This window comes from Cervus canadensis, chromosome 9, assembly GCF_019320065.1.
Source record: "Cervus canadensis isolate Bull #8, Minnesota chromosome 9, ASM1932006v1, whole genome shotgun sequence".
Classification (NCBI taxonomy): domain Eukaryota; kingdom Metazoa; phylum Chordata; class Mammalia; order Artiodactyla; family Cervidae; genus Cervus; species Cervus canadensis.
Genome location: NC_057394.1, coordinates 908591 through 936176, shown reverse-complemented (window position 1 = coordinate 936176; position 27586 = coordinate 908591). Strand labels below are relative to the sequence as shown.

The 27586-nt window shown below is 56.5% G+C and overlaps 1 protein-coding gene across 1 annotated transcript in view; it reads left to right on the top strand.

Moving 5' to 3' along the window:
• Positions 1 to 254: 254 nt before the first annotated feature.
• ATP11A (ATPase phospholipid transporting 11A) overlaps positions 255 to 27586 on the top strand; it is a 100202-nt gene continuing 72870 nt past the window's right edge. The window contains exon 1 of the mRNA XM_043477563.1: positions 255 to 636. Within this exon, the coding sequence (XP_043333498.1) occupies positions 598 to 636 (39 nt within the window). The 5' untranslated portion in view covers positions 255 to 597. The remainder of the gene's footprint in view (positions 637 to 27586) is intronic.

The following is a 27586-nucleotide window of genomic DNA, read 5'->3' as shown; positions in this document are numbered from 1 at the left end:
TGCGGGGAGCGCACCGCCGCCCGGGAGGCGGAAGCAACAGGAGCCGGCCCCCGCCCGCCGGTCCCCGCCCTCCGCCCCGGGGTCCTCTCGGCGGACCCGCTCCGGGGGGCGGGTCGGGAGGGGGCAGGGCCGGGGTGAGGGCGCGGGAGCGGGGCGGGGGCGCGGGCCGCGGGGCGCATGCTCACACGCGCCCGTGACGTGCGCGCCGGGACCGGGCCGCCGGAGGCCGGGCTGAGAGGGGCGGCGGGCCGAGGCCGGGAGCAGAGCAGAGCGGAGCGAGCGCGGCGGCGGAGAGGAGGCGCGCCGAGCAGCAGAGCAGCGGCGCGATCGGCGCTCCCAGCCGGCCTCCCCACCGCCCCAGCCCCGGCGCGCGGGCTCCGGCCGCCAAGCGGCCACCTTGCTGAGCGGCCACCCCCGCGCCGGTCGCCGCGGGCCGGGCCGGGCATGAGCGCGGAGGGGCTGCGGCCGCCCCCCGCACCGCCCGGCGCTCCCAGGCCGTGACCCGGGCGGGGCGCGCGGCCGCACTCGGGCCCGGGCCCATGGGCGCGCGTGGCCGGACTTGGGGGCGCTGATCGGGCGGGCGCGGCCGGAGGAGCCATGGACTGCAGCCTGGTGCGGACTCTCGTGCACAGATACGTGAGTGCGACCGGCGCGGGGCCGGGGCCGGGGCCGGGGCCGGGCTGGGCAGGACGGGGCCGCGGCCGCTGGCCGGGGGGCGCCGAAGGGCTTGGCGGCCGACCGCGCCCCGGGGGACTGCAGGATGCGGGGGAGGGGGCCCTGCGGGGCTGGCCCCTCGGGCCCCGACGGCGCGGGCGCCCACCCGCCAGCGCGCCTCCCGGGAGCCCGGCGGCCGCTGGGGCCGCGGCAGCTTAGATGGGCGCCGGGCCAGGCTAAAGGGGGATGCTCGCGCCCGGCCTCACGTGCCGGGTCCGCCTCGGGAGTCGGGAGTCGGACAGAGGAAGGGGGCGCCCCACGGGAAAAGGCAGCGGCTTTGCCCCTTAGTTTCGTAACAGCACGCGGGGCTTCGGAAGTGAAGTTTGGGAGCTTTTCCCCGAGAGTAACCAATCGGAGCCGAGGCCGGCCGTGGGGCTTCCCGGAGTCCTCGCTGGCTGTGGCCGCCACCAGGCGGGGGTGGCAGAGGGGAGGCCGGTTTGGTTTCGCGGCAGCCGAGGGGAGCCCTGGGCGGAGGGGGTGCGCCGGGCAGAAGGAAGCGGCCTGGTCTCCGACAGCCCCGCCCCCGGCCCCGCGCGCACGCGGTCTGTCACAGGTTGCAGGAGTGGCGCGCTCTGAGGTTTCCGCTAGAAGGGGGACCGGCTGTGGGAGCACTTATGGCCTAGGAATTCCCTTAGTCAGTGTTCACGTTCACGAGCTTTCTTGTTCACCCAAGGGGAACGTTGAAAGAGTACTTCCCCCGATTCCACTCACCAAGGAGGCCTCGAGGGTCGGGGAGCTCCCCCGGGGAGGGCAGTGAGCCTTCCAGTTAAGTGGGGGAACTTCTCTGAGATTCTGGTAAGAGGCCCGGAGGGCTTCCCGTGGGAAAGGCCCCGCCCCTCCCCTAAGGGTTCTCGAGTTCAGATGACAACGTGAGTGCGCTCACTCCGGGCCACCTTCCTGTCTGCAGTAGTAAGTTCTGGAGAAGCTGGTGCCAGTTGACACAAGGTCAGCAGAGCTGTTAGAGAAACCCTCCATGGATGCGGACACTAATCAGTGCAATCGCGGGAGGGTGGAGGCCCTGCTGACCCAGGGTGCTCTTGCTGACTTCCCAGTCAGTTTCTGTTCTCGGACTCTGAGACTTGTGATGGAGAGGAGAGCCGGCCCAGGAGCACCGACACAATCTACCCAGGAGAGAGAGAGGGAGGGCGGGAGGGAGGGAGGGCCTCCCCCCCCCCCCACCCCCTCCTCCTCCTCCTCCCCCTCCCATCAAGGCCCTCTGCCTGGAGGATCTTTCCTCCCCCGCTGTTCCTGACCCCTTCATCCTCGGAGTCAGGCGGACATAGTTCCAATGTTTGCGCTTTTGTCTCCTCCAGGTCTTCAGCTGTCTGGTGTCACATCAACGTGTATAAATGTTGGTGTCGTTTACATGCTTGTCTCCCCCTTGCTGTGATGTGTGTGTGGTGATCAGTCCCATCAGTCATGTCCGACCCTTTGGGACCCCATGGACTGCAGCCCGCCAGGCTCCTCTGTCTGTGGGATTCTCCAGGCAAGAATACTGGAGTGGGTTGCCATGCCCTCCTCCAGGAGATCTTCCCCACCCGGGAATCAAACCTGCATCTCCTCCATTGCAGGCGGATTCTTTACCACTGAGCCACCAGGAAAGCCCCTTGCTGTGATGTTAGACTTAAGAAATCAAATTATCCTTCAAGCTTGACTGTTAAATATTCTTCAGTGAACTTTTCCAGCATATGCATTACTTGGTGATGTCCCTGGAATCCAGTTATGGGATACTATTATTATTTCTATGTTTCTCATTCCACAGCTTTTTTTAAACAGTCTGATCATTTGACTACTTCACCATATTCACATAGAAAGCCATTCATTTTTATGATATTAAGCTCATGTCTATGTTATTAAACTAATTTGGCTTTTTCCAGAAACAGCCAGTCTATTTGCTTATGATTGGATTATGTTTCAATATGTGGGAATTAATTATATTTCCTTATACTGGAGGGGAAAAAAGACTCTGGGATTGAGTATTCATATTTCTTTGTGATTTCCGTATGTGACTTATTCTATAAGTACAAATAAGTCATATCCTGTTCCCGTCTTGTGGTCACAGAGTCAGAATTTCTAGGACAGAGAAACCTTTTCATGATGATGCCTGAGGGTTGCCAAAGATAAAGGAGTCCTTGGAAACCGTTGCTAGGGTATTTTATTCTGGGTTACTTCCAGAGAGGTGGAGTAGGCGAGTGAAGGAGATAATTCTGTTCCAGGTTAGGCCAGGTATTTCCAAAGCTGGCATCACTGGTTGTGAGCCTGGATGCATGTAAGCCATGTAGAGATGTGCTGAACTCAGAAATGGCGAAGTCCTTCTGTGCTGTGAGCTTTTAAAAAAAAATGTTCAAGTGGATGGAGAGCTAGTGTTACCTCCTTAGGAGGGATGTGAGGGGAGACATCCAGTTTCAGAGTCTCTGGGTGCCCACCTGGGTTGGACCTGGCCTGCCCATGTTGAGGCCAGATCTCCCTGGGCTGGTGGTTTTCTTTCTCTGCCTCAGTTTCCTCGTCTAAGAATGAATAGCGGTCCCCATTCCAGAGGATTGTCACGAGGATTAAATGCGCTAACACAGGCCAGGACTAAGGGTGGTGCCCGGCGCTGTGAAGGTGCTTAGCACCCATGTCACTGATAGCTGTTAGCAAAGCTCTGTCCCTGGTGACTGGCCAGGAGAAGGCAAGTACCTCCCTGGGTCACCTGCTGGTCAGGATGGGCATCCTGCTCTGGGCAGTGTGTGGGTTCAGAGGGGACTTGGGGCATCTGGACACAAGGGTGCTGAAGACCGCAGGCCCAGCGAAGTCTGCCATGACGTCTACTTGCAGAATGACCGCTTGGCATGATGCTGCTCCCCTTCCTCTCCGCACCTCACTGCCGGGAGGTCTGACTGTGACGCTCACTTCATTGTGTCTCTGGACTTTGTTTTCAATACTTCAGCCTGGATACCTGCTTGTCCAGGCTTCTGCTTATCTCTGTCTCACAATTTTCGCTTTCTGGGGTATTTCTTACCTTTTAATTTTAAGATGGGCAAAACTTCCTTAATGAGAGTAGATCTGTTTTTGAAACAAACAGTTACATTATTTTTCTGCATAAGGAAAAAAATGAATGCTTGTCCCTGGAGAACCTCAAGCATGGCTGTATTAGAATGCTCTGAACCTTCTAAGAAATTCACTGCTTATCTGCATGCGTGTGGGGCTGCTCCTGGTTTGTTTTTTTTTGATCACCAAATGGCTTGTGCCGTGGACGACATTCATCTGATGAGTCTTCGTTTTAAAGCTTTAAATGCCGCCTGACTTCCTAAGGCCGCTTCTGATGGCACCCTGGGGCCTCCTGCGGTTCAGCCCCCGGGGGTGGGGGTGGGGTTCCACACCCCGGGACGCGGAGGTGGGACACCTGGACCACCCCAGGCCTTCAGGTGCTTGAAGTTGGTGACCCCTGAGGCAGGCCGGCCCCGCCTGCCGAGTGTTCAGTGTTCCTACACGCCTTTCAAAGCAATCTGCCTGATGTATAATTTAACCCCTGTGTCCTGGCTATTAAGTTAGATTCCTTCCATTGTCTGCCTGTTAGGGACAAGTCATCCTTACGTGCTTTTCTTCCCTGCTTGAGGGCAGATTTAATAACCCCGGGGGAGGGGAGGGAGTGTAGCTGACTGGGTTTTGCTGCAGAATTTCTAGGGGCGAGCACGCTGACCTCAGTCTGCAGTTGCCTGAAACGGCTTGGAAGCCCCTGAGCTGCCGTTGGCTCCGTGGGGAGGCCTCCGTTTACGGCTGTGCTGGGCGCCGGAGCCTGGACACGCGCTGTCCCTCGTGTGGGGCAGTCAGAGTACAGATCCCCAGGTTCCAGACTCACAAATGCTTTTTTAACCAAGTTAAATGCAGGCAGAAATGCTATTTATTTGCAAGGAAAATCAATAAAAAGCCATTTTTACAGCCATAGAAATTCAACAAGCTTGAACAAGGGATTGCCTTTGCTTGGATTCTTGTATATGAAAAAAAAAAACCAAATAGTTGTTTGTGGAGGTCAAAGTTCAGCAGCAGAGGCTCACAGGTGCGGGTGGAGACCTGGGCCGGGCCTTTGACTATGAGACCTTGAGCATCTTCCCGCTTGAAAGGGACCCCCTTGATGTGGTTTCCTGGGGGGGAGCACCGCCAGGATCGGGGGGCGACTGGGGTGCCCTGCGGCCCGGGGGGGTGCCCTGTCAAGGCTGTGACGCCCCTGGCAGCCCCAGCTCCTCCGCGGGCTGCGGCCCCTTCGGCCTCCCCCAGTGGACCGTGTGGGGGGTGCTGGCCCCCCCCGGCCCTGGTGGTGAACGGCGGTCCCGGGGAGGATGCCCACCCTGCGGGTGCTCTCGGGGCCCTCCTGGCTTGGGGCGGGTGACCTGGTCTGGAAAGCTGCAGCTGTGTCCCGGGGCCCCCGCCCACCCCCCTCTCTGGGTGAGCCAGCAGCACCGCCCTTCTGCAGCGGCATCACCAGTCCCCGTGGCGCTCCGTCGTGCCTTTAAGTCCCCCCCGTGGCCCCGCGTCCCCTGCTGTGTCCCCACGACTGTGTCCTCCGGAGACTCCCAGGCCTGCCTCCTTCCTCCCGCAGCCCGTGGGCGCTCAGCCCGAGGCGGCCCGCCGGCCCTTTCTGCCCTCACCCCCGACCTCAGCCACACACAGGGTCTCTGCCCGACACCAGGTGAGGTCGTGGGAGGCCAGACAAGGCGAGAAAGGTTGATGGTGGGGCCGAGCAGGGAGGGGCAGCTCATGCTCAGAAAACCTGACCTCCTTGATGGTTTTCCGGGAGAGTCGTGTAAAGGCAGAATGTGGGGGTCGGGGCCACAGGGCGTGTGACCTTCTGATGGTCCGGTGACTGGCGACAGGGTGTTGCTCTGGAATCTGCTCAGCCCTGTGACCTTCCTCCACCTGGGTGGGGTCTTAGTTCAGCAGAAGGATTCAAAACTTGCTACGGGTGAGCCTCCAGGGGCACCAGGACAGGCCCCAGGCTGCGCTGTTTCCTGACCACCCCTCCCTGGTCTCTGCACCACCCCCCCCCCCCCACCTGGCTCCTGAATCTGCCCTTTGGTACTTCAGGGAAGGTCACTGGGGTGGAAACAGTTTTCCTTCAGATTAGAAGCAGAAAGGGATGCAGAAAGGATTTGTAGCCCAAGGGCCCCAGAAGTTCCTTCTGGGCTTTGTAGGCGCGTGGCCTGCGTCTTGTGTTCCCTGATCCAGGTGGGAGGCAGGGAGGCCCGGGGTGCTGTCCGAGTGTCCGAGCGCCCCGGGGCTGGGGGCTGCGGGCCTCTGAGCGGCGATGTCTGGCGGGTGGGTCCAGGCAGAGAGGGGGCTGAGCCGGCCCTTTGCTCAGGTCAGCCGGGGACCTGAGGCTGGCGCCCTCTCCTCCCCCTCAGCGCCCTGCTGGGAGGCATGGGGTGCCCCCACGGCCATGGCCGCAGACCCCCGCTGGGGCTGGGACAGCTCGTGAACCTCTATCCAGCGGTCAGTTCTGCCTCTCACCACGACTGTTGATAAGACCCCCAAAGATGCGCCCTTGGGTGCTTCTGAGGACCTGAATGGGTTAATGACAGGCCTTGAAAGTCTTGTTGAGGCCACTTCACACTTTCGGAGTCTCCTTCCCTGGGATGTTTCTCAGAACAGTGAGGAGGAGGCCAGGGAGATGTGTGGTCCCGCCCCTCACATGATAAAACAGTCACCTCCCCAGGGTTGCCGCCCACAGCCCCCTCACCTCTGGAGGGGCCTCCTGACCCCGGGAGCTTCCCCCACGCTGTCTAGGGCTCTTTCTGTCCATCACAGCTGATCCTCTGCCCATCGGACCCCCAAGACTTGCCCCCTCTTTCCTCGCATCCACCCCTCTGACCCCCACCCAGAAAAGACCCTCTCCTGGGGTCTGGTTATGAAGGAGCATTCTTAGCTGGTCCCCTGGGGATCCTGGAGCACAGAGTGCAGAGCCTTTGGCTCTGGGCGAGGGGAACGGTGGGGGGAGCTTCCCAGTGCCGCTAGGCTCCTGAAGGTGTGCCCGCCCTGTGAACGCTGAGAACCTTGTCTGAAAACGCAGGAGGGGAACCGGCCCTCTGATATGGTCACGTCAGTCACTCTGTGGCTTCAGAACTCCCTGAGTTTATGGCCAACATTTAAAGGCGGGTGAATGTGTCCCAGGGGGTAAAGATTCCGCCTGATAACACAGGAGACGCAAGAAGATTCCCTGGAGGAGGAAATGGCAACCCACTGCAATATCCTTGCCTGGGAAATCCCCTGGACAGAGGACTGGTGGGCTACAGTCCTTGGGGTCACAAAGAGTCGACACGCCTGAGCGACTGAACACAATTGTCAGCAAGTGTCCAGATTCCTCCACTGTTTCAAGAAAGGTGTGACCTGGCCGTCCGGCGCCGGGTGGCTGCCCTTCACGGAGGGCTCAGCGCCCTGCCCGCCGGCTGCCCTGCCCCCCCCACCCCTGTCCACCAAGGGTCCAGGCTCCTCCAGTTGGGGTGGACCCCTGAGCCCAAAGCAAGCTCCATCCGCCGGCCGGTCGGTTAGAAGGCACCCGGTGACTGGCCGTCGGGAGCAGAGCCTGGGCCCCGCGTCCCCTGGTGTGTGTGTGCTGACGCTGGGTGGGGGGCGCACCACAGTCCAGCAGTGGCCCCGGCCAGGTCTCGCTCACGCTGCGTGTGGACCAGGAGAAGACCCGCCACGGGCCGGGTCGGGAGAGTGCTCTGGGCTCCTGCCATTACCGTTCCCCCTGTCACCTGGGCGTAGGCCAGGCCTGAGTTGGGGAGCGCTGTGGGCGAGTTAATCGTTAGCTGCCTCTTCCAACCAACCCCGCACATACTTTTCCCACCTTTTTAAGTGGAGACGGAGGAAACGCACTGCCTCCGAGCCCCTCCTCTCGACGAGGAGCGTGCCGGTGACCTTCACACGGACGTGCCCCGCTGTCCTGCCGTCTGGGTGCCTCTCAGTCACCCTCTCAGGGTAAAGCTCGTCCAGATGGATCCATTTCCAAGTTCTCGCTCTGCAAATGTTTAACCACCTCCCACCCTCCTGAGTTTCTGTGGGCAAGCTGTTTCCCATTTCTCTGTGGTTTTTGTTTTGCCTTTGGTGGGCTTCAGAGTCCGCGCACCCCCGGGGGTGTCTGACATGTAGGCGGTGGAAGGAGCCAGTTTTCCTGGGGGACAGCCGTGTGTCCGCGTCATCTGGCCACAGTCTGCCCCCACACGACGCACCGGCTGGCCACAGCTGTCAAGGGAGGCTGCACCGTCTGCCGCGCGTGTTTTGCGGGTAAAACATGTTAACCAAGGTGGGTGGCCGCGGGCAAGACGCTGGTGACTTCCGGTCACTTTGCTTCTGCCGTGCTGACCCCGGCACCTGGCTCGCGGGCTCTGTGATGGGGCGAGGCCAGGGTCCCTGGCGCCTCGTCGGGACTCACAAGGCCAGCTTCTTTCCCTCCCCTCTTACCTTCTGGGGGAGGCCTGCGTCTGTTCCTGGAGCCCCTCCCATCCCGGCCTGGGTGTGGCTGCGGGCGCCCAGGAGCCAGTGGCCTAGGAGGATGCGGAGGCTGCCGGTGAGTTCCCGCGGGGCTCATGGACGCTCCTGCGAACGCGGCAGACAGGGGCCTGGGTCATCCAGCCCGCTGCTCTCGGCCGTGCCCCGGGGTAGCCCGCCACCCCTCCACCCCCACCGTCCGCATGGGGTGAGGGGCTCCCCTTCCACGTGGACGCCGGGCCTTTGCTTTGCCCACCCAGTGTCCTTCCTCCTGCACGCCTCTGTCCTGGTCTGAGGACAGAGGCCCGCCTGAGACGCGTCGTGTCAACACACGTCTGGTCGTTGAGGACATGGAGGCCGAGAATGTGGCTGAGGAAGGCGGCGTCCTCGTGGTGAAAAGCTGGCATCGATTCCGGGGTGGTTCTAAGATGCTCGTGGCGGGTCCATGAACCTCGGTGGTGGTGTGTTTAAGCGCCGGCATCTAAAATACGAAGCCGCGACAGGTCCGTGCCTGTCCTGGTGCGGGGCTGGGGCCGCAGCGAGGCTCGGGACTGCAAGTGCAGCCTTCTCCTGCCCTCGGGCGGCTGCTCCCGGGGAGGCGGGCAGAGCGAGTGGTCTCTGTCCCTCGTCCTGCGAGGACATGGTCCCGTCAGGGAAGATGCCACCCTCACACTCGCGTTTCATCTCCCCTGCTTCCCCGGGTCCCGTCTCCAGCCGCAATCACAGTGGGGGTTAGGGGTTCACTGTGTGCGTTCAGGGGACACACTTCCGTTTGTGGCTGAATACAGAGAGAGAACTGCAAAGGACGCAGTTTGAAAAAGTGCATTGTCTGTTGACTGTTTTATCAAACAAAAGGAAGTGTTCCCCAGAATTTGGGGGGACTAACAGAGTAAGCATGCAGCAAGAACGGTCACTCTTCCAGGCTGTGGAGCGGGTTTCAGCTGTCGTCAGCGCTGACAGACCACGTTGCCCTCGATCCGAGCCCTGATCCGTCACGGTCCTGTGTTCCTGTCTTTCTCTTTTCTTTTTTCCCTGTGGGAGGCTTGGTTTTTTCAGTCTTCTAACTTCATTGAGGCTTTCAATGGCTAAGTCAGAGATCGCTCTTGGTAAATGTCACACTGCACTTGAAAATACGTGGGTTATTTTAAAGTATATTTTGCTATTGATTGCTCACATAATTCCACAGTGATAAGAGAACAGACTCTGTATGATTTTGACACCTTTAGCCAGTGAAATTTTTGCACCTGGGTTTATGTTCCCATCCCTGGAGGAGGAAACGACAACCCACTCCAGTATTCTTGCCCGGAGAACGCCGTGGACGGAGGAGCCTGGTGGTACAGTCCGTGGGGTCACAGAGAGTCGGACGCGACTGGGCATGCATTAGCCCTAGCTGGGAGGCTCAGTAGGAGAGTGGTGGTTGGTGTCAAGTGTCGTCTGGGTCTGTTAGGACTAAATCCGCAGCGTCTGTCTCGTTGACGCGACAGATGTCCCCCACGTAACTGGATTGGGTGGAGGGGGCTGGGGAGCGGCCGGTCCCCGAGTCAATGGGATCTGGTTTAGGCAGTGTGCTGTTGGCTTGCTCTGTGCAGGGCCGCATCTTCACCTCCAGCAGAATCAGAGCCGGGTGGCTGGAAGGTGACCCCGGGCTGCTGCTGGGGTGACAGGGACGTGACTTCTCTGTGGGCCGGGGACGCAGGGTCACCCTGCCGCCCACGCGTCCTGGGCTTTCGAGGTGACCTGAGCGTTCCCGGGCCAGTGCTGTGGATCTTTCCTTCTTAGGTTTGCCTGTAATCACAGCCTGGTTCTCTCTCATTAAAAACCTGCTCAGGCTGGTACACACCCGTGTTGGAAAACACCCTGATATGGCGGGGAGCTGGCACGGCCTCTGTGGTGCTGGGGGCTGGCCCCGTCTGTCTGATGCCAGGGCTCTTGGCAAAGCTGCAGGACCCGGGGTGGGGGGCGCCCCGCTCTGTCTTCTCTGAACTGTCCGTGCAGTTGATGGAATCCGCCCCACAAGATCAAGTTTATTTCTGGGCCGTGTGTGTCTGCCTCTGCCCTGGGTGTCGGTCTTGCTCCCTCCCACCTGCACCCTCCCTGCTCCAGACAGACCCCGCTGTCCTGTCCGGGAAGGAGGCGGCCAGCCTGGCTGGCTGTTACGTAATCTCCCTCCTTCAGAGAAAAGAGGATTTCCTCCAGCCTATTTTCAGCAAAGGATTAGGGACAATGAAGTTCTGCCATGGGAGCGTCATCTGGATTTCTGTGTGATTTTTCAGGAGGGCCTCCGTGTCCTGCCCAGAAAACATGAGTTTTTAAATCATGGACTTAAAAGTTATTATTCCCTGGAACAAAGTCATGGGGCGATTATTGGTGCAGGAGATGAATGATCTGAGGGTAAGGCAGGCCTGGATTTGTCCGTCCCTTTCAGGTAAAGGATCTGAAATGGACGGACAACTTACATGCACGTGGAGTAATATAACTTCCCTTTTCTCTTTAGGAAGGGTTTGGAAATAGTCGTTTTGACGTGAATCACATAGATAAGCCATTAAAGTCCTAGATAACCTTGAGGTATGTCCGCCCGCGCACTTTTTTGACTTGGGGATGCATCTGAAGGCAGCATGTGTTAGAAAGCTGGGGTAACCATCCTGTGGTTAGACTCTGCCTATGTCCTCACTTCTGATGTTGTCTAGCTCTTCTCACTGTTTTTCTGAACCGTGGAAACTCGTGACATTAAAGCTCGGGTGGGGGGCAAGCCTGGCAGATTCTAGCAGGGGGAGGCGTACCACGATCTCAGCGCACACTGGGTGCTCAGCGTCGCTATTCACAGATATCTGTTGACACTCCCTGTATGCACAGGGGATGCCGTGGGGGGCAAAATGCACAAATGCCCAACGGCCCTGGAGACGGCATTTTGGTTGTAGACAGCAAATAGGCACGCAGTAGGCTGGCTGAGTGTCAGGAAGGGCTGTGGATGAAAAGGAGACGGGAATGGGGTCAGAATGGGGGGCAGGGGGAAAGAAGGGGAGGTGACAGGAGCCAGGTCTGGGGGGACGACATGGCCCCGGGCCCCGGAATCAGAGGGCTGGGGGTCCAGGTCTGGGGAGACGGGGTGGCCCTGGGCCCAGGAAACACAGGGCTGGGGGTCCAGTTCTGGGGGGGATGGGGTGGCTCCGGGCCCTGAAACACAGGGCTGAGGTCCAGGTCTGGGGCACGGGGTGGCTCCGGGCCTGGGAATCACAGGACTGGGGGAGTCCAGGTCTGGGGCACAGGGTGGCCCCGGAATCACAGGACTGGGGGTCCAGGTCTGGGGGGTATGGGGTGGCTCCACGCCCCGGAATCACAGGGCTGGGGGTCCAGGTCTGGGTGGGATGGGGTGGCTCCAGGCCCCGGAATCACAGGGCTGGGTGTCAAGGTATGGGGCACGGGGTGGCTCTGGGGCCTGGAATCACAGGGCTTGGGGTCCAAGTCTAGGGGACAGGGTGGCTCTGGGCCCCAGAATCACAGGGCTGGGGGTCCAGGTCTGGGGGCACAGGGTGGCCCTGGGCCCAGGAATCACAGGGCTGGGGGTCCAGGTCTGGGGGGACCGGGTGGCTCTGGGCCCGGGAATCACAGGACTGGGGGGTCCAGGTCTGAGGGCATGGGGTCGCCCCGGAATCACAGGGCTGAGGGTCCAGGTCTAGGGGGGTGGGGTGGCTCTGGGCCCGGGAATCACAGGACTGGGGGAGTCCAGGTCTGGGGGCACAGGGTGGCCCCAGAATCACAGGGCTGGGGGTCCAGGTCTGGGGGCACGGGGTGGCCCTGGGCCCGGAAATCACAGGGCTGGGGGTCCATGGAGGCCAGAGGCCAGCCCAGCGCAGCGGTCCGCGGTGGGCGGTAGGGGCGGTGTGACAGATGGGGGGTCACTGTCGCTGTAATCAGTAGGGCCACGTGGCCACCCCGAAAATCTCATTGCTTAAAACATGGAGTATGTATGTTACCTTTGATAAAGGTTAAAATTTGGTTTAAAATTATAAAGCACAAGAAACTGTACTCAATATTCTGTAAGGACCTGGATGGGAAAGAATGTTAAAAAGAGTGGCTGTGTGTGTGTATAACAGACTCACTTTGCTGTACTCTTGAAACTAACACAATATTGTAAGTCAACTGTATACTCCAATAAAAGCTCAAAAAAAGGAATTACATGGCCGAAGAGGAAGATGTGACGTAATAAATTAGGATGGTTGTAACATTACAAAGATGCATTGACCTATTGAATGAATGTACGGTAGATTGGTTTATGGGCAGTTTTTTTTTTTTACACAAGATTTACCATTTTAACCATTTCCAAATAGGCATATAATATAATCCATTGGCTTTAAGTTACATTTGCATAGTTATCATCACCATCCATTTCTAAAACTTTTTCATCTTCCCAAACAGAAACTGATTTATGGGCAGTTTATTTATTTTTTTTTATGGGCAGTTTTAAGTAGTTTATTCAACACTTTATATTGTACATCTTGCTTTTTTGGAAGCATTTTTTTTTTAATCAATGAAAAAGACCTTATCAGAGTCATGGGAAGACTTATTGAAACCTAAGCAGTGATTAAATTTTAATGGAAAATGTACCCTTGGCAAGAGGGTTTTTTTCTTTTTTCTTTTAAATAATTGGTGATGGCAAGCTTTATTAAAATTTAAATACTTGAATGTGAGGATTCATTTGGCTTTATGTTTTGCTTAATATGTGTTTGTTTAGAGCAGCCTGAGTGGTGATTATTGCTTCAGAGAAGAAAACTCAATACTTGTCATAAAACAAGTAATTCTGTAATGAGACAGAATATCTCATAACTAAAAGTTGTATCTAGTTGGCAGTACTCTCAAATAATATAGCTCATAATGATGTTTGTTTAATGGTGTTAGAAAGCCACATGCCTTTCTCCTGAGTGCATTGATAAGAAATAGGAATTTAGTGCTTTATGAGAAATTTTCTTCCAGAAACTACAGTCTGTTGATTGTTTGGATCAGATAAATTTTCTGTTTTGAGTTAATCTATAATGTTTATTCTTTTACTATCTAAAAAAAATGATTAAGAAATAGGTGAAACTTAAATTTGAGGAATTTTTTTCTGTAAAATTGTTGGGTCTGTGACAAGCAGTTTTCTGTTATTTCTGCTCCAAAGGTGATAGATTTTTTTGTTGTTATTAAATTGAAATAATTGTTTGATTTCATAAATTGCTGTGTCACTTTTTAGAGAGCGGTGTGGTTTCAAAAGCAGGAAGTCCAGTTCTTATTAAGTACTTAATTTATTTAACAAGAAACTTCGTTGTAAAGTTGAACACTTCTGTCTCTTTAACAGTGTGGCTCGTTAAAAACCGCGGCTGTCACCAGCAGGTGAGGTGCCCTGCTGGGGCGTCGTGGTCCTCCGCAGAGCTGACCGAAAAGTAACGATGAGAGAGTTCGGCGCGTGTCCCCGGCGAGCTCCGGCGTCGCCTTCCTGAAGACGGCCGCGTGGCCTCTCTCAGCCGTTACCCGCCAGTCGCAGGGGCGTCAGGCCTGGGGGCGCGGCCTCTCTCAGGGCGTCAGGCCTGGGGGCGTGGCCTCTCTCAGCCGTTACCCGCGCGTCGCAGGGGCGTCAGGCCTGGGGGCGTGGCCTCTCTCAGGGCGTCAGGCCTGGGGGCGCGGCCTCTCTCAGGGCGTCAGGCCTGGGGGCGTGGCCTCTCTCAGCCGTTACCCGCGCGTCGCAGGGGCGTCAGGTCTGAGGGATGGTGGACGTGCGTCCGCACAGAGGCCTGACCCTCGCCGGGACGCGGGGGCGGGCCGGCGCTGGTCTCTCTGTTTTTTTTGGCCCAGCCTCGCCACAGACGAGTCAGGTGCCTTCGGGCACTTTGTCAGCTGATGACTGACTTCCCGCCTGGGGCCGGGGAAAGAGCAGTTTGGTTCACGTCTTGACCTGGATGAAGGCTGCAGCCCACGTGGCCCCCGGCAGGTCCTGTGCTAACCTGAGCTGCCCACGGCCGCCTCCCTGGGCTCTCTGGCCCTGTGTGGACGGGGCCGTGGGGGGCACTGGGGGCTTGGGGCATAGACTCCAGCCTGTCACCCGCCCAGCGTCCAGCGTGTTCATCCCGGCCACGGGTTGACCCGCTCTAGACCTGTAGCCAGCGAGGTGTTGAGACTTTCTGCACAGAGGTGCAGGCCCGGGCAGTGACGGTCCAGGCGCTGGCCTCGGGACCCTTCTGCAAAGCCACCTTCTCAGTAGATCCTGGATTCTGGTTTCAAGGCCAGGACGAGGCCTCCAGCGTGTAAAATCCACATGTCACTCTGTGGCCAGGGACGCTGTCCACACACCCCTGGAGTCCATGTCCTCATTCATGAGCGTGGTTCACACGTACACACACACACACACACACACACACACACACACACACCCCTGGAGTCCATGTCCTCATTCCTGAGCATGGTTCACACGCACACACACACACACACACACACACACACACACACACACCCCTGGAGTCCATGTCCTCATTCCTGAGCATGGTTCACACGTACACACACACACACACACACACACACACACACACACACCCCTGGAGTCCATGTCCTCATTCCTGAGCATGGTTCACACGTACACACACACACACACACACACACACACACACACACACACACACCCCTGGAGTCCATGTCCTCATTCCTGAGCATGGTTCACACGTACACACACACACACACACACACACACACACACACACACACACACACACACACACACACACACACACACACACACACCCACCCTCCCTCTCCAGCCGGTGGAGTAAACGGGAAGGCAGGTGCAGCGCCCCCAGAGGACGAGTTGTGGTTGGGGGATAGACGGAGCTCTGGGGCCCAGCCCCTGTCTGGGGGTGGTGCGGGGGCCCCCTGGCCCCTGGGCGACGGCCTCTGCTGTCTCAGGGTGGTTCTCACCCCTGGGATCTGTGGCCAGCGTCCTCTGTGCGGATGGGGCACCAGGTGCCCTTTGAATGGAAGGGGCGCTGGAGGGGGTGGCTCTCGGGCGGCCAGCAGGGTCCACAGGAGAGGACTCGTGGTGAAGGCCAGCTGTCAGGCCGGGGCCGGACGAGGCCCGGCGTCTGCTCCCCGCTGCCGTCGCTGCCGCTCCGGGGGTCTCGGGTGCCCTGGCCCCCCTTCCTGCACTCCCGGGCAGTGCTGCGTGAGTGGTGCTGGCGAGCGGCAGAGCTCAGCGGGGTGGGTGGAGAGCCCACCTGCCCTTATATCCGCTGGACAGAACCACAGGCAGGCCCTCCGGGGCCCGGGGCCGAACCTGCGCCCAGAAAGGGCTCAGTTCAGCAGTTCAGTCACTCATGTCTAATTCTTCGCGACCCCATGGACCACAGCATGCCAGGCCTCCCTGTCCATCACCAACTCCAGAAGTTTCCCCAAACTCATGTCCATGAAGTCGGTGATTGCATCTAACCATCTCATCCTCTGTTGTCCCCTTCTTCTCCTGCCTTCAGTTTTTCCCAGCGTCAGGGTCTTTTCGAATGAGTCGGCTCTTTGCATCAGATGGCCAAAGGATTTGAGCTTCAGCTTCAGTATCAGTCCTTTCGATGAACACTCAGGACTGATCTCCTTTAGGATGGACTGGTTGGATCTCCTTGCAGTCCAAGGGACTCTCAAGAGTCTTCTCCAACACCACAGTTCAAAAGCATCAATTTTTCGGCGCTCAGCTTTCTTCACAGTACAACTCTTACACGTGCATACATGCCCTCTGGAAAAACCATAGCCTTGACTAGACGGACCTTTGTTGGCAAAGTAATGTCTCTGCTTTTTAATATGCTATCTAGGTTGGTCATAACTTTCCTTCCAAGGAGTAAGCGTCTTTTAATTTCATGGCTGCAGTCACCATCTGTAGTGATTTTGGAGCCCAGAAAAATAAAGTCAGCCACTGTTTCCACTGTTTTCCCATCTGTTCGCCATGAAGTGATGGGACCGGATGCCATGATCTTAGTTTTCTGAATGTTGGCTTTAAGCCAGCTTTTTCACTCTCCTCTTTCACTTTCATCAAGAGGCTCTTTAGTTCTTCACTTTCTGCCATAAGGGTGGTGTCATCTGCATATCTGAGGTTATTGATATTTCTCCCAGCAGTCTTGATTCCAGCTTGTGCTTCCTCCAGTGCAGAGTTTCTCATGGTGTACTCTGCATATAACTTAAATAAGCAGGGTGACATGTACAGTCTTGACGTACTCCTTTTCCTATTTGGAGCCAGTCTGTTCCATGTCCAGTTCTAACTGTTGCTTCCTGACCTGTATAAAGGGTTCTCAGGAGGCAGGTCAGGTGATCTGGTATTCCCATCTCTTTGAGAATTTTCCACTGTTTATTGTGATCCATACAGTCAAGGGCTTTGGCATAGTCAAGAAAGCAGAAATAGATGTTTTTCTGGAACTTTTTTGATTTTTCAATGATCCAGCGAATGTTGGCAATTTGATCTCTGGTTCCTCTGCCTTTTCTAAAACCAGGTTGAACATCTGGAAGTTCACAGTTCACGTAGTGCTGAAGCCTGGCTTGGAGAATTTTGAGCATTACTTTACTAGTGTGTGAGATGAGTGCAATTGTGCGGTAGTTTGAGCATTCTTTGGCATTGCCTTTCTTAGGGATTGGAATGAAAACTGACTTTTCCAGTCCTGTGGCCACTGCTGAGTTTTCCAAATTAGCTGGCATATTGAGTGCAGCACTTTCACAGCATCATCTTTTAGGATTTGAAATAGCTCAACTGGAATTCCATCATTCCACTAGCTTTGTTCATAGTGGTGCTTCCTAAGGCCCACTTGACTTCACATTCCAGGATGTCTGGCTCTAGGTGAGTGATCACACCATTGTGATTATCTGGAAATGGGTGGTTTTCTGGCAGCCGCTCCCGGAACCCAGAGCCCAGATAGACCTACCATTGTCGTGTGTTTGAATATCCAAACAAGACACCTTTGGTTGCTGTGAACAGAGGTGTGAATGTTTAAAACAAGTTCAGTTGGATTTCTGTGGACTTGGGATAGTTGTAAATTCATCTACAGGTATTACATAAGAGAGTCCACAAAGCTCTCTGGGTCTTTGTGGAATGATTTTTTTTTTAAATTTCCTGGTTCTTGTGGATGTAAGAATTCGTGTTATTGAGCACATTCAGAAAGGAGCGTGAGCCGTGTGAATGGCGGTGTTGAATCTTACATGATCTTGTGGGTTTCTGATTCTTGTTTAAGCTGTGGCTTCTTAAGGCTGCAGTTGTTCCAGGCAGAATGGAAATTTTATTCCCGTTTTGTTTGTGGGAAGATCACATTCTGGCCATTTAATCTTCTCTTGACAGCTAACTGTTGATAAGGAAGAAAGGAAACCAGATACCAGCTTGGGTGTCCCCAGTTGCAGACAGGGAGGCCAGGAATGCAGCCTCCAGTGGATGCCGAGGCCGGCGGCTGGGGACCAGGTGGGTCGCTGAGCGGAGGGCTCTGGTCCCTCTGTCCCCCCGCCACCCCACCCCGGGGCTTCTGCTGTCCTGCCACTCTCCGTGCCCCACCCGCCCTTCCTCCTGCGAGACAGGCTGGGTCTCCTCTCTCCCCCCTTCTGCCCTCATGCCGGATCTTCAGGGGGCACCTTCTGGGTTCCGCCAGAGATGTCCCCATCTCAGCTGGAGGAGATGCCAGTGGCGCTTCTCTGGCCCCTCGGAGGACCCCCAGCCCTTCCCCTAAGTCCCTGCGGGGAGGGGGTGATGGGAGGAAGGAGCAGAGGGGCTGGCCTGGCTCCCCTTCCAGACCACCCTCCTCTTTCTGCTTCAGAAGGGGCTGCATGGGTGAAGCGTGAAAGAGCAGAAACCGTAGTTTCGAGAAAGGCGGCCGGGGCGCCTGCCTCAGCCCCTTGCCTTCTGGGCTCAGGTCCATGGACACACAAGCCTGGGCTTGGCACCCTGCACGGGGGTGGTGGGCCTGGAGCGACTTGGGGGCTCAGGCTGTTCTGAGAGTGGGGAAGTGTGAGCTCTCTGCTGCAGCTTCCACAGGAACGGGGACCAAGAGCCGAAAGCAGAGATCCTCCTGCTCACGGAGAGGTTTTTCCAAGCCTTAGAGAGCAGAATGAGCAGGACAGAATGTCAGGTGCAAATTATGGCCTCACCTGCAAGCTGGTGAAATAGGTCCGTGACATTTCACAGCTCGAAGAATCATTTTTCCTCCTGAATCATATCCTATTTTATTTCAGAATGCACGACTGGGCTCACAGCAGGCAGGGCTGCCCCATCACACGGTCTAGGTGGGTCGTGGCCCAGGAGGAGCTGCGGGTTTCTCTGGAAAACACAGTTTTAGAAAACATTTTAACAACCACACGGACTTGGGTTGAGAGTAACTGTCCCCAGGTTGCAGCCTCACGCTGCTGAGCGGTGCAGACCTGCTGTGTGTTTCAGCTGTCGGTGTGAGCCAGATGGTGTGTGCATCACAAGTGTCACTGTGCTACCGAAGTGTTTACAGGTCCGGGGCTGGTTTGTTAGTTCATTTTCAGCTTCTCTGTACTGCTTGTAATGGCAAACCTATTTCCTGAAATATCTGATGGTACTGAATTTCCTAACTAGTGGTGGTAGGTGAGAAAACAGGACATGTTATAAACCGTCCTTAAAAGTTGAAACCTATGTGTGCGTTAGAACAGGGCTGCCCGAATCCTACTCCCTGCATGAGACCCTCCTTGCCTGTCTCTATTTTCACCTTTTCTGTAAGAAGCACTCATTGCTTTGCTGTTGGAAAAGGGCATAAAAGCAATGGAAATAATGAAAGCATCTGGATGATTTTTTTTTTTGCAGCTTTAAGAATGTTAATTTTCAACTAATGATGTTCATTCTGTTTTTTATTTTTGCTGATAAAATTTTATTTGTTAGCCAACTCGAACTAAACTTTTCCAGTTAACAGTTTTATAACTTTACATACGGTCTGCACAACTAACCAAAAATACAGCTGCAAGTGTCCTTTGAAATCTCAGGGGTGACGGCAGCCTTCAGCGGGGTCCCACCTTCAAACTGTGTGTGCTGGACTCTGGGGAGCAGGGAGTCGGAGGAAGAGGAGCCCCCCGATTAGGTTCTTGGAACCTTCTCCAAGGAGATTGTCTGGGGACCCTCTCGTGGGCTTTGAGTTAGCACTTAGCCCTCGAGCACAGGTGGATCAAGGGCCAGTGTTTTAGAACAGGGTAGAATATTAAGGGACGAGGGAGGCTTAAAACGTTGCTGTTGGTTTTAACAGAAAAGGCTTTCGTTGACAGCCCAAGCCTGACCTGACTACACGTGTGCCGTGACTGAACACTGTGGGCTGCATCTTGTCAAGTGGTTGGCAGGGCCCACAGGCCGTGTGGCCAAGGTCCGTCCTCCTGATGCATCAGGTAATTCAGTGATCCTCTGCTCCAGGTGTTTAAACTTGCAGAGAGGCAATTTGAAAACCCAAATAAATATAAAAGTCTGTCCTTAATTGTTTTAAGTATAAAATTTCCCCATTTATTACTTTGTCTTGAAACATTATTAAAATGTCAAAGATTAACATGTAGGCTGTGGGAATAATCTTATTTATTCTTGATGCAGAATAAATATTTCCATTCCATCTTTAGGAATTTGCCTCAGGAACTCATGGTCTAAGTGTGCAAAGATGATCATATTAAAATGTTCCCTCGTTTTATAGTAACTATAAGTGGAGGATAGTCTTTAAAAGTTGTTAATCACTGTGTTATGCACCCATAACTTATATAATATTGTATAGCAATACTTCAAAATAAAACAAAAATAAAATGTTTCCTGCAGCTTTGTTGACGGTAGTAAAGAAAGCAACTTCACTCTGTGAACCGGTAGATTACTGACAGTTTGTGCAAAGGAATACAATGCAGACTTTTAGAGAGAGGGTGTAGATTTTAGGCTTAGTGATGTGAAAAGAAGTTTATACTGTATTAGGTGAAAAAAACATATTACAAACTGTGCAAATGACATGATCCTATTTTTAATATATATGCCTTTTTATGGATTCGTATAAATACATGCATAGAAAAGAAATGTGGAAAAGTATACAAAGAAATGTTAGCTAGTGATTACCTCTGGATGTCAAGGTTGTGGGTTATGGTTATTTTCATCTGTTTGTCTGTCTTGTGCTAAAAAGTTTTATACTGATCATGTATTGCTTTTGTAATCTTAAGAAAAGTATAAAGCTTTTGCCATTAAGGCGAGTTAAAACAAGCAGCAGAGCTCACTCAGGACACTTTCTGTTACTACTGAGAGGAGACACTTGGCGGGAGGCGAGAGGTCCTGGCGTGACCAGGAGATGAGCTTGCTGCCCGTGTGGGCGGGGCCTCCTGCTGCTGCTTCGTGGTCTGATAAAGAGGGACCGTTTACCGTCCTGGGGGGGACCAGCAGAGAGGCAGGTGCAGGCCGTGAGTGAGAACCCCCCCCTCCGCCCCCTACCCCCTGACCTGCACAGCCCAGGGGCACTGTGGCCCACGGCTGCTGCAGAATGTAAATCCATTCTGACCTGAGGGCACAGACAGAAGGCAGTGTGAGCTGAGAACGTGCGTGCAGGGCCGGGGGAGCTGATAAGACGGTGGCCTCAGGGAAGCCGGTTAGCTGTAGTCAGGCGCACACTCAGGGTCCCCTGTCTCCAGACCCTCCCCAGAGGCTGTTGCCCCGTGTTAGGCCCGTGTGAGCAGAGGAAGGAGTCTGTGTCCCGAGCGCCCCTGGAGAGCGGCCCCACCCCGAGAGGAGCTGCGGGCTGGCCTTCCGGGGCAGGTCTGACTCAGTTCGGTTCAGTGGTCCTGGGCGATGTGACCCGCAGTCTGGAGTGCAGGGAACAGTCGGGGAAGTAAGTGATGGTGGCAGACAGCTGTGACCTGCCCCCCGCCCCAGACCGCAGCGTCCTGAGCCTGGACCCCAGGCCTCTGACGCCCAGGACGCCAGGTTACAGGTGCCACTTAGGACGAAAAGTGTGTCGTGGCCGAGGTATGACCCCAGTTTTCAAGTGAGGAGCAGGGGCAGAGACTGGCTGCACCGCCAGGTCACACATCTGGAGCCACACCTGGGGAGTGAGTTCTGAGCCGGTTCCCCGACCCCAGGGGGTCCTGACCCGGGGTCAGTGCAGACCCCCGCGGGTCAGGGCTCAGGGCCGAGGTGGCACCAGGCCCGGGGACAGCTGCTGTGGGTGCCATCCTCACCACCCACAGGTTCCAGCGTTTACCTGTGTGTTAGAAAGTCGCTCAGTCATGTCCGACTCTTTGCGACCCCATGGGCTTTACAGTCCATGGAACTCTCCAGGCCAGAATACTGGAGTGGGTAGCCGTTCCTTTCTCCGGGGGATCTTCCCAACCCAGGGAATGAACCCAGGTCTCCCACACTGCAGGTGGATTCCGTACCAGCTGAGCCACCAGGGAAGCCCCGAGAGACTCCCAAACTCACTGCAAAAGTGCGGCCTGCACAATTCCAGTTTTTGTAAAAGATACAGCTCTGCCCCAGGCCGTGGGAGCCGCGTCTGGAGGCCTGGGAGGGGCTCAGGCTTTCTGCCCAGTCCCCAGGGGTCCCTCCCTGCCCTGAGGGGCCGGGAAACTGCCTGGGCCGCCCCCTGGGGTCTCTGAGCCCAGCACCCACCCCAGCTCCCCAGAGGTCGGCACTGCGGTGGGGACTCCAGCCTCGTCCTTGGTGTGGCCAGCCCCGCCGTCAAGGCCCACCTGAGTCCCCTCGGGAGGGGAGGCTGAGTAAGAGGACACTCCCCGCCCAGGAAATTCCAGGGCTTCTGAAGCGCATGAGCCTGGACAGAGGAGCCAGCCGGAATCCGCCTCCGTGGGTTTGTTTCCAGAACCCTCCGCCCTCCTCTCCCCACCTCCCCTCTGGCTTCCGGCCGCCCGCATCCTTCTGTCCTTCTCCTGCCACACCTGCTGCTCCTGCCCCCGCGTGGTGTCCAGGCGGCATCTGGTCAGCGCCCTGTGGTCGGTCAGGGCCCTTCCCTGCCGGCTGGCCGAACCGCTCCTGGTGGAGAGCTTGGCCTCCACCCCTCTTCCACCCTCGGGAGTCCGCACTCAGCCTGTTTCAGGACCTCAGACACGAGGTGCGGGCAGTTTTCTCCTCGGCATGAAGTTAGGACGCAGGGAGGCACTGGTGAAGGAGCTCAGACACAGGAATTAGGTCTGGGCCCAGTTCGTGGGGGTGGAGGTGGGCTCCCTCACTCAGCCAGCCTGTTCTCCGGCCCTGCAGGGCGTTCCAGAATGCAGCCTGGTCCTGACTCTGCCCACGGAGTCAGGTCCCGGGAGGACGCCCTCTGCTCCAGCCCCGAGCACAAGTCCAGGCCTCCTGACCCTCCAGCTTCAGCCAGAGGCCCCCACGCCCCCTCCTCGGCTCCAGTTAGATTGCTGGAGTGCTCAAAGGGCTCAGAACCCTTTGTCATAAAAATGCACAGCTCAGTGTGACGGAGCAAGGGCTGTGAGCCTGCCGCACAGTCACCCGGACTCAGGGAGCAGGTGTCTGCAGCCAAGTCCGCATTTTCTGCAGGTGCCAGGCTGGGGGACAAGCCTCAGATCCACTCTTGGGCGCGGAGGTGGGGTTCTTTTAGGGGAAGAACAGGGAGACTGGGATAAGCCATCATCTAGAAAGCAGAAACATTGCTTAATCTCAGTTCTGGGGGTCAGGATGTCCCTGGTTTAGGATTCTTGGGTCAGGTGGTCCTGGCCTGGGGGCCTGTTTACTCGTCTCGCCCTGGAGAGACAGCCTGGCTGTTCAGGTGATGGTCTGTGATGGCGGTGTTTGTCCATTAGCAGCGTTATCAGCGGCAGCCATCTCAGCCACCCAACCCTGCGGATAGGCACTCGTGAGCACAGAACTGAGGTCAGAGGGCATGAGATGGAAGAACGTTCCGGATGGAGAGGTGATCCGTGAGCTCAGTAAGGGAACGAGGTTGCATTAGGAAGAGCCGGGTGGAAGAGGCGGGCAGAGCGAGGCGTGCGAGGGGCGGGTGTGGGGTCCAACCACCAGTGTCCGCACCTCCGCCTGCTCACCTGACACCAGCCGGCAAGTTCTCCAAGCCCCCGCCTTTGGGGTTTCTGTGGAGGCCTGAGGTTGGGAAATCTTACGGAAAACTTTGGGCACATTGTAAAGTTTCATTTAATTGACATCTTTAAAACTCTTGCATGCTGACTATGAATTCTCTAAGATAGCTCAGTGTCGTAGGTGGTGGTGGTGTGGTTTACTCGGTTGTGTCCAACTCTGCGACCCCACGACTGCAGCACGCCAGGCCTGCCTGTCCATCACCAACTCCTGGAGATTACTCAAACCCATGTCCATCGAGTCAGTGATGCCATCCAACCATCTCATCCTCTGTCATCCCCTTCTCCTCCTGCCTTCAATCTTTCCCTGCATCAGGGTGGTCAGCAGCGAGTTCTGTGGTCTTCATGTGCAGGGTCCTAGATGCCTCCCGGAGCCCCGGGTCGGGGGGAGAGGCGTCGATGGGGGTGTCCGGGCGGCAGGTCTCTCCTGATGTTGGCGAGCATCCTTGGAGCAGGGTCAGCCTCAGCAGGCTCCACGCCGGTCCCGTGATTGAAGGGTGACATCCATGCGCTTATCCTCGAGGGAGGTGGGAATCGGCGCCTCACACATCACTGTGTCTCTGTGATAAAGTAGCAGGCGGGGACGTGGAGGGTGGTCGCAGAAAAGACACAGGCGCCCTGTGCCAGTGTGGGGTGGGGGTTGCAGAGGGGGTTATAGAGGCGGGCTCCCAGGGAGAAGGCGGCTGGGGCCCCGACACCAGACCTTGGAGCCGGAGAGGGTGGGGGGCGGGGTGGTCCCTGGGTACGCCGCGTCGCCCACCACAGGCACCTACGGGGTATCCCTGCTGCAGTGGAGCCTGCCGCCGTCGGGAGGGGGTCTGCCCTTCCTGTCCTAGCCTGTCGGCCGGGGTGCATCTGTGCTGTGTGTAACTGGCGCCCTCCCCAGGCTCCTGCAGGTGAGCGGGGTGGGGGGGTGCCTGTTAGGACCCCCAGACCGTCTGACCCGTCTGCTGGTGCACAGGCTTTATTCGGAGGAATGCTCACTTGAACATCTTTAAGTTAGAACAAATTCGGACTTACCGCTCAAACAGCACGAACACTTTGCGTAAAACAAGAACAAACACAAAACTTTTTAAAAAGCCATGTGCCGCGCTGAGTCTCCCGGAGCCTCTCACGGCCCCTTCCCTCCCGTGTTCTTCTGTGTCTCTGCTCAGCCTCTTCTGCCCTCGGTGTTCAAACGAGAGAAAACCCAGCACTGGCACGGCTGTTTTATGGGCTCATCTGCCTTAGCCCGATTAGCGTTTCTGTTTGATTCTGGAGGCAGGTGCTGAGGTGATGGACACACGAGTGCCCGTTATCAGTGAGACCAGGAGTGCTGCAGAGGCGTCCCTGTTTCCTCCTAAAACGCGCCGAGTCTGACGGCCTCCCTGTGCCGGCCGGGGGTGAAGATGCCTCGCTTTCACCGCAGGGGCGCGAGTTCGGTCCCTGGTTAGGGATCTACGATCCCAAACGCTGTGTGGTGCAGCCAGAAAAACTAACAAATTAAAAAGTGTGTTGTCTGTGCATGCAGAGCAGACTTTATAAGATCTGAGCACTACATTATGTACGTCCAGACTGGACTGAAATAGGTTTGTCTTCAAGGAATTTGTAATAACTGAAAGTTGAAGAAGAAAGTAGAATTTCTTGTCTTTGTTTTTAACGTGCAGACGAAAACCTGGGCAGAAATCAGGTTTTCAGGTTGGGAGCCTCAGCCATCGATGGTGGGTCCACCTTCAGGCCGTTGGGAGGCTGTATTGCCCTGAAAGTAAATTTACTAACGCGACGGCATTAGCCACCAGCGTGACCCAGTTCAGCACCTCCTCTCAGGGTTGTCCCTCTTCCGTAACGGTGCAGATTTCAGAGTGGAGGGCGACAGCAGTCCGTTTGTCGGTGAAGCTTTGTTTTTCTTGACACAACAGAAACTCCCGTCTCGGGCCCCTGGCACCCGCTGCCCGGCTGCTGTGGGAGCGTCGCCCCGGGGTCGACGGGCCGCCGGCTCGGGCAGCCGCCTGTTGCTGTCAGCGTCCCTCAGGCCCCAGGGTGCGGTGGAGTGCTGCTAGCCCCCGGGGGAGGAGCCCCGCTGCCGCCACCCGGCCCTCCTCCTTCAGGAAGGGCTCGGAGCAGCGTTTGCCACTACATGCAACGAAAAGCAGGACATTTGAGAAGGAAAATGTCAGCAGACAGCCGCCGGCATTAGCTCTGTTTTCTTGCAGTTGAACGAAAGAGTGGAAGTGTCCATCTGAGTCTGGTAAGATGCTCTGCACGTTTATCAAGCAAAGCAAGCTGTTCATTCTGGGAGAGTGAATGATAAAAGGACCCGGGGAGACTGAGCAGCTTCCGTTGCGATTTTGCTGATGCTCCCGAAACGCTCAGGCTGAGCTGTTCTGTGAGTAACAGCTGATCCCACTGAGAGTCGCACGGGTCTGGCTCCCTCGGCGTGGCCGGCAGTCTTCCTGTGACCCTTTTGCACAAGGCTCAAATTAGAGAACCTGTGGTCGTCGTTTTTAAGGTTTCTGACAGCGAGCCTTTGATGACCAGGAAACTTGCAGTCAGACGTGGGGACACGTGCTGGAGTCAGTTAGGACTGAGCCAGCAGTGCAGGTTGTAGGGAAAGCCAGTCCTCACCTTTAAAAACCATTTTGTGCCGGTGTGAAAAGTGGCCGTTTTAGTCATGATATTGACACTACTCCTAATGAGTCAGACTGAACCCAGCCTCCAACGAGGGGGTGGAATTTTGCCACCTGCCTCTTTCAAGTAAGAAACGCCTTCCTGTTTGGCAAGAAAGTTTTTAAAAGAACCAGAAATGTTGCTGTTTTTAACCTGACCTGGGTGGTCTAGCAGGTGTGATTTGAGTGTTTTTCCTGTGTTGACTGATCACGCTTTTCTTGAGTGATTCCAGAGACCGTTTCTGAGTTTGCTGGTAGGTCCCTCTTGGGCTCTCCCCGTTTGGTGACCCTGGGACACGTGTATGAAGGTGCTAGAGCCGCACTGTGGTTAATAAGTTACAGGTGGTGCCTCCGAGCACCCCCACACCCCCGCCCCGCCCAGGGGCCTCTGCGGCGACGCTCACCGGACCGCGGTCGCCTCTCCCGGCTTTTGCCAGGAACGTGTGCTTCCAGGCGCCTGCCCTGCCTGCCCTGTGGTCATCCCGGCACTCAGCAGCAATGCAGTGGGTCCCTCGTGTGCTCACCTGGCATTGCAGGTGTGACCGCAGGACCCGTTTTAACATAAATCCTGCAAGCTGGCCACAGGACACACAGGGGCCACCCTGTTCTTTCCCAAACGTGCTTCCAGCTTTAAAGGAACCGAGTCACTTTAGGGTGATTTTCAGAGCAGTCAGCTATGGGCCCAGGTGGAGCCCAAGTGAAAACTCTTAAAAATGTGGAAATTGTGTCTGAGGAAGTCATCCTAAATTGCAGTATTTCATACCAAGGGGACGGAGCGTGATGAACTCTACCTGTGGTGGTTTATCAGGTCGGAAAGAAGCAGAGGGAGCCAGGCGGCAGGGTGTGGGGTGACGGAGGGTCTCTCCTGGCCCCCGCGGTTCTCCCTTTCTTCGTGTCCACCGTGCTCCGTGGATTACCACGTGATGGGAGTCGAGCTTTGATCATTGCTGGGAGGTAAGGCTGAGGCCGCGCCGGGCAGAGGTGGGGGCCGCCGCTGCCTGGTTCTGACCTCGCCGGCAGGCCGCCTGTCCGTCAGAGGGGGCGTCCTGTGGGCTGTGGTGATGGTCTCCTGTTCATCAGAGCGGGGCGTCCTGAGGGCTGCGATGATGGTCTCCTGTCCATCAGAAGGGGCGTCCTGCAGGCTGCGGTGATGGATTCCTGTCCGTCAGAGGGGGCGTCCTGCGGGCTGCGGTGATGGTCTCCTGTCCGTCAGAGCGGGCGTCCTGCGGGCTGCGGTGATGGTCTCCTGTCCGTCAGAGCGGGCGTCCTGCGGGCTGCGGTGATGGTCTCCTGTCCGTCAGAGCGGGCGTCCCGAGGGCTGCGGTGATGCGGGCGGGCCGCGTCCCCCGCTGCGTGCGCCCCTCCGGGGCCCCGCCCACCTGGTCCGCCCGCTGCCCCTTGGGGTGCGGCACCCTGCCTCTGGACAAGGTGGCAGCCTCCCTGCCATCTGCAACTTTCTGTTTCCCTCCTTAGCGAAAGAAATAAAACAAAAACAGGCTTTTCCACAGCACTGGCTTTGGCTCACTTCTGTTACCCTTTTCTTTACCGTGAGACACGGTCCTGTGACCCCACATTGGAACCTGCGGGCCCCCAGACACCGGGTCCAGTCCTGTCCCAAACCGTCCCCGGGGCCCACGTGCTCAGCTGGGAGGGGAAAGTCATCAGTACTGGTCTGTTTTGATGGCGGCCACCCTGATGGGTGGGCTTCC